Raw genomic sequence first — 7,120 nt, forward strand, 5'->3', positions numbered from 1 at the left:
TTTTGGGGCAGAGAATAAAAAATGTATTTGCAAAGACCCCTTGAGGGACTCAGGGGAAATGTGGAAATATTAAATTTCCCCACCTGGGAAATTAATAATATTCTCACAAGTATTGGGGGCTACCAATTTAGAAGGCCAAGCTTGATCTTCGGGCTTGCCCTTCTGAAGTTTGTTACTACAAGGAGAAGCTAAGCCTACTTAAAATTGTACCTAAGAGACACCTCCAGAGAATCTCTTTTGTTGCTCAGATGTGGCCTCTCTCTCTAAGCCTTCCCCCTACATGGGACATGTCTCCCAGGGGTGTAAGTCTCCCTGCAATGTGGGACATGACTTGCGGGCATGAGTGTGGCCCTGGCATCATGGATTGAGAAAGCCTTCTTGGACCAAAAGGGGGAAGAGAAATGAAACAAAATAAAGTTTCAGTGGCTGAGAGATCTCAAATAGTCAAGAGGTCATTCTGGAGGTTATTCTTAAGCATTATATAGATATCCCTTTTTAGTTTTTGGTGTATTGGAATAGCTAGAAGGAAATACCTGAAACTCTTGAACTGCATCCCAGCCATTATTCTTGAAGATGATTGTATAATTATATATCTTATACTGTGTGACCATGTGATTGTGAAAACTTTGTGGCTCCCACTCCCTTTTCCAGTGTATGAACAGATGAATAGAAAAATGAGAACAATAAGTAAATGAATAATAGGGAGAGATGGGGGTATGGGATGTTTTGGGTATTCTTTTTTACTTTAACTTTTATTCTTATTCTTTTTTGTGTTTGGTAATGAAAATGTTCAAAAATTGATTGTGGTGATGAATGCACACTATATAATGGTACTGTGAACAATTGATTGTACACCATGAATGACTGTATAGTATGTGAATATATCTCAATAAAATTGAATTTAAAAAAACATAATAAAGCAAGTATCATCTGTATGAGATGCTTTGGGTGCCACACCTGCAGCTGCTTAGCCTCCAGGCAGGACACAACTCCTTCACATTGTCAGTGTCTCAACTCATGCCTTTCATTGTCTGTTCTGTGGCCTCTCCATCACCACAGATGACACAGGAAATCCTCTCAGTATGTGTGCATCCATACTGAGAAAGTTAGTACCCACAGTTAACCCACAACCAGTTGGGATGAAGAGCTGGCAGCCAATTGTGCCTTCCAGTCAACCCTCAAATAGACAATTCTAAAAGACCTCTGCTATTTTTCCACTGGACCACCTTCACATTTAACGTAATAACCATATATACACATATATTTTAAAGTTCATCTCAAACGTATTTTGCCAATATTTTCCTGCCAATGCATCATTCATTTATTGACTTTGTTTAGGAGGTTTCTTATAAGAAGAAATTTACACTCACCATGCAATCCAAAATGCAAATCCTTGCCCCTGTGGGATGTTGGTTTGATGTCTTACTAGAATAACAGCCCTGTTTTGGTTTGTCAGGTTTCTATGATAAATATCACACAATAGACTGGCTTAAAGAATGGGAATTTATTGTCTCATGGTTTCAGAGGCCAGAAGTCCAAATCAAGATGCTGGCTAGAAGGCTTGCTTCCTCCTGGGGTCAGTAGTGTTCTGGCTCGCAGGCAAGCAATCCTTGGGTTCCTTGGCTTCCCTTGTGACATTATCACATGACAAGGTCCTCTCCTTTCTTTTCCAGGTTCTGCTGACTTCCAGCTCCCAGCTCTTCCCCATGACTTTCTCACACAATTTCTGAATTCCTTCTGCTTTTAAAGGATTCCAGTAAACCAGATTAGGGCCACCATCATTCAGTTGGGCTCACCTTAACTAAAACAACATCTTCAAGAGGTCCTGTTTACAATGGGTTCACACCCAGAGGAATGTGGATCAAGAACAAAACCATGTCTAAATTGGGTTATATAATTTAATCCACCACAATCCCTTAGTCCAAGATGATGATGAAGATGATGGTGATGACCAAGTGAGCTATCTGACCAACTTCTAGGACTTCTAGCCTTTGGGTATGCTCATATATTCTGCTACTTCTAGTTTTGGATGCTTAAATTTAATCTACCTGCAATCAATTGTGATGAAAGAAATGAGCTAAAACCCATACTTTTCTTATGCCAAATGGATAGTGAGGTGTCCCAACACAATTTTCTGAACAACCATTCTTTTCCTAATATTAAATGACATTTGATTGTACATTCATTTCCCATATGTAAAGAGATCTATTTTGGAGTTGTCTGTTTGGTTGATTCATGTCAATACTAAACTTTTTCAAATACTATATCCCTGTCTTTCATTTGAACACCTGTTAAGGCTGGTCCCTCATCATTCCTCTTTGTTTTCACAATTTCGTCAATTATTCATTCATGTTTAGTTTCCATATGAACTTTAGAATCAGCTTCTCCATCTCCCCCCAAATGCTAATACTTCAAGATTGTGCCTAATATATGTAACAATTTGGGAAAAATTGAGAACTGCACAAGAGCAAGAAGAGGGAATATCTTTCCATTAGGGCTTTCTTTCTATTTGTGCTCTACATTTCTAATCAAATTTATTCCAATTTATTTTCTCTTCTGTTACTATTGTAAATCTGAGCTTGACCTTTCTTCCTTTTATTTTTTTTTTTTTTTTTTACCTCATCCCTTTATTAATCTAATAATTTATCAAGTGTTTCTCTCACAAGCATACCATGTACAAATAGAAATACATTTATTTACTTCAAATATTTTACCATATGCTTATTTATTTATTTGCTTTATTTCATGACAAGAAACATTTGTAAAATGTTGACTTTAGATGCTAATGATGAACATCCTCATTTCATTCCTGATAAGAAGATGGACGCTTTTAATATATCAATTTTAGGTATGAGGCTTATTGTTGGCTTTAATATCATTATCAGAGAAAGGAAGTTATTTTCTATATTTAAGTTGATATTAAGTTTTTTTTAAATAACTAATGGATGTTGAATTTTATCAAATGTTTTTTGCTCATTTATTTAGAAAATATTTGTATTTATGTTCTCAACAAGGACTATTACACTAACTATTTTAGAATGTAAGACAATTTTATTTGAGGTGCATTTATTTTTTATATACCAATGATTCAATTTTACTACCTTTCTTTTAGATTTTTGCCTCTGTGTTTAGGACAGAGATAAGCCAGTAATTTATACTGTCAGATTCAGGAATCAAGGTAATACTGATATCACAAAACTCATTGTGATGAATTCTATCATTTGGTATTCTCTTGAAGAGTTGATGCAGAATTTATGCTATTTCTTTAGTAAAAGTTGGAAGAATTTACCAATAAAGCCATATGCTTCTAGAGTCTATATTGCAGCAAGTTTTAATAACAGTTCACATGTCTTTAAAAATATATAGACCTATTTAAGTTTTCTATTTTGTTTTGATATATGATGTCTTTCTAGGAATTCATTCATTTCATTAAAATTTGCAAACTTGTCATAAAGTTGTTCATAATTTCCTCTTTTTTTTTTTTTAAACAAAATTCACATTTTATTTAGATTGAAATAAACTGTACAAAATTGATTTTCTTCACCAAAAATAATAGCAATATTTTCTGTATTATTCCTAGATAAACCACAAAACACTTATTTTTGTAGGCTTTCCAGGTTCTGCTGATAATCAAGATGAGGCAGTAGACATAGTCATGGAAACAGATAGAAGAAATCAGACAAATCAGTGGTCAGTATCCATGGCCTCTGATTCTATCTTGACCATGAAACAGAAATGTTCAACACATACCTGCTAAACAGCTTATGAAAGCATGGGCTCAATAAAGGAATGTAAACAGCAATAACCAGATGTAGAAAAAGGCATTCGAACTGTAACTTGTTCCTTTAGGTTCATTTGATAAAGACAAAATCTACGCTGAAATCCTTGCTTGGCGAGCTCAGTTTCTCTCACTCTCTGGTAATTCCCTTAACTGTCCAACATAAATTTTAACAACATACTTTAAAGTCTTTCTAGTTAAAGGTCAATAGTGAACCTCATTGTAACACTTTACAAAATGCATTCCTTCCTTCCATACCTCGTCAAAATTTATTTCTTCAAAGTACTGATAACTGGACTGGTAACTTGACAATTGGAGCCACAGTGATGATTAATGTCGTGTCTAAAATGACTTAACTAAAATAATTCCAGAGTGCCACTAATGGAGAGCACACAGAAATGAAACGTGGCACTTTCAATGCTACCTTCTGCAAGAACAGACAGGTCTTCAAAGCATGAGAGTTCAAATGGGGGCCCTTTAAATAGGTAGATTATTAATAACAAATGTATTCAATGGGAGACCTATAGGCAAAGATAGTCAGTGATTAAGCAGCCTACATACACCTCACAGCTCTTCCTCCAAATATAAGAGAAAACCTATTTTAAAAGTCTCAAGTATTTTCAATGGTTTCTGAATTACCTGTGGGAAGCTCTGACTTAGTTGTATAGAGTTTGATATATGTGTCCACCATCAAATCCAGATCATGTTTTATATCAAAATTTATGTTAAGCAAAGCCAAGTTACTTGACCTTTGGTCTGTCAAAGTGTTCCTCAGGTATGCTTTGAGACGCTTTCGTCCATTTTCATAGCGTTCATTCTCAACCTTCATCACAGGAAGAATGCATAAGACCTTCAACAAAGCATAAACATTAGGAAAAAACTTGATGTCAGGCAGATGGAGGGCTTCATAAATGGTGGATGGAAGCTCTATATCTTTCCCTCTGTGTTTCCACTTGATTCTCCAACAATGAAGCTCGGCTGAGAGTGTGTCAGGATTGGGTAAGTCACTTCTGTACATGTCAGCATGGTGTTCCTCCGACGTATTGAATTTGAGCTGTCCCATGACAGAGGGTACCAGAGATAAGCATTTAAGAGCTTTGAGGTGCTGTTCTGAGAATATATCTTTAAGTTCCTGAATAATGTGCTCCACTGTTGGAACACTTAGGGTTTCTTTATAGTAACTCTCAGAGGTTAACTGAGACTCCAGGTTACCTTGCTGAGCTCTGCGGAATTTGCCAGGGAGTTTCATGTGAATATCAAGTTTGGTTGCCAAATTTGTGGCTTCCTCAAACCAAAATTCATGATAAACTTCAATGTTTTCCATCACTTCATTTAGTGAATGTAGCACTGCAGTCAAGCTGCTGGCTGCAAAGAAGACATCAGAGGTTTGCCCCTGGAGATTTTTCCCAAAGGCTCTTGTAAAAGATAGGACATTCTTAAGAACAACAATGGTAACAATGAAATCAAAATCTGTTACTGCACTACAGAGTACAAATGCTCGGCCAGCTATGCAGTTATTCCATCTAATATTTGTGTCACTATTTATACCATCTAAACATAAACAAGTGCTTGCAGGAGTTCCACTAAAATTTCAAAAGCATCATGCCTTCCTGTCCATTGAGAATGGCAAATTTCCTTCAGTTCATTACCCCTTTCTTCATTACTCTGAAAAAGGACTGAAATTACACGGTCAAGTTCTAAAAGTAGTTGTGGTGATCGATGGAAAAAAGAAGAAACTTCCTCAATCGTTCCCAATGCAACAGATACTCCCGTAACAGGCACCGATTTTGCTAACCACATATTTAAGGCACAGGAAGAGCAGAGTGTATAGATAGCTTGGGGATATTTCTCTAGAAGTCTCGAAGCAACAACTTTCATCTTGGAAGAAAATCCACTGGACACAATGTAAGCCTGTCCACGACAGTACTCCATGTTCAGCCCCCACTTCTCAGTTATTGTAGTGTGAAATTTCACAGCCAAAATTTCTGCATCAGCTTCATAAGGCAGGAAGCCCACAAATTCCTCTCTCAGGTTATGTGATTCATCCACAAACCTCACCAACACTGGCAGGTGCTCTTCCCCTGCTATGTCCACCACATCATCAGTGATAATGGAAAAGAAGTGTGAGTCTCTCACTTCCCTGAGAGTTTCCTCCCGAATGCAGCTCTCACATATCTCTAGCATCTGTTTCTGCTGTGTTTTCGAACAGAACAACGTGTTAACTGCTGTTGTCTCAAAGCGCTTTCTCAGAACCTCTTCACCAGAATTTATTCGGCACTCCAGCAATGCTTGAAAGTTATCAGGCGTAAAGAGACCTTCTGGGAGTTCATCAGCCTCATGCCCATCCAAAGGTATGTTTTGTTTTCCCATAAGAATCAAAATTTCAAATAAAGATTTTAGGTATTCTTTGTTTTCCTTTTCTTCAAGGGTTAAAGGTAAAATATCTTCATCTTGTTCTTCACCCCCTTCTTCTATATTTGGGTTCTGAGCACTGCTGTTGTTTGTTTCTTTATGTTTTTGTTCCTGTTCAGAAGTTTCATCAATTTTTTTCTGTTTCAATGTCCTGATTTCATCTTCACTCAATTCTTTTATTCGTTTTCTGTGTCTACTATGTGGATTGTTCAAATGACTGGTAAGATCAAATATTGTTGGTATAGCATTATCTCGAAGAACTGTCCTATAAGGACTCTCCCAATGACTTCACAAGTATCTGCTTCAATTAATTTTGAGAAATAAAATAACCCAATCATTCTTTAGTTTTCTGATGCCTCTGCAAAATGTATAGTTCTACAGATCATAGAGGTCTCAAAGTGTTTGGCACATAACCGATAATGTTTATTTAGCTGATCAGGTGTTTTATCTTCTAAGTCTGCTCTCCTACAATTCTCCACCCACTTCTGGCATCTGGCCGGGTCCCGCGGAAACCTGAAGAAGGCCAGGTCGGACTGCGTGCTCTTCCGCGTGCAGTTGGGGGCAGCGCAGAAGTTCGGCATCGTCGCCCACCCGCCGGCCGGCCCAGTCCTCCCCTCCCCGCCTCCTCAGGGCAGCCCGCCAGCCCGTCGGGGCCGGGGAGGGGCTCTTCCTTTTATTTTTAATCCCAGGTAAGAGAAGGCTGAGTAAATAATCCTCCTCAGTTTAGGACAATTTTCACTATTAGTCTGGGCAAGGCCCCTCTCTTATGGTTTTCTTCATTCTTTTCATACTCAGAGCCCTCTCCCTTTTCCCAAACCCCAGAGGCGACATTTCTAACATGCTCAAATTTTGTGTGTGTGTTTGTTCTGGAAAAATGTATGTTGCTGTTTGGGTACATATACCTTTTTTTTTCTCCCTCCCTTATATCTC

The 7,120-nt window shown here is 37.7% G+C and overlaps 1 protein-coding gene across 1 annotated transcript; it reads right to left on the bottom strand.

Moving 5' to 3' along the window:
* Positions 1–3,504: 3,504 nt before the first annotated feature.
* Positions 3,505–6,848, bottom strand: LOC119510266 (52 kDa repressor of the inhibitor of the protein kinase-like). Its single transcript, XM_037804500.1, is given in 3 exon segments — positions 3,505–5,341; positions 5,344–6,466; positions 6,562–6,848. Coding segments are annotated over 3 exon segments (2,286 nt in total). The 5' UTR covers positions 6,772–6,848; the 3' UTR covers positions 3,505–4,388.
* Positions 6,849–7,120: the final 272 nt, after the last annotated feature.

The sequence above is a fragment of the Choloepus didactylus genome, chromosome 15, assembly GCF_015220235.1.
Source record: "Choloepus didactylus isolate mChoDid1 chromosome 15, mChoDid1.pri, whole genome shotgun sequence".
Lineage (NCBI taxonomy): Eukaryota > Metazoa > Chordata > Mammalia > Pilosa > Megalonychidae > Choloepus > Choloepus didactylus.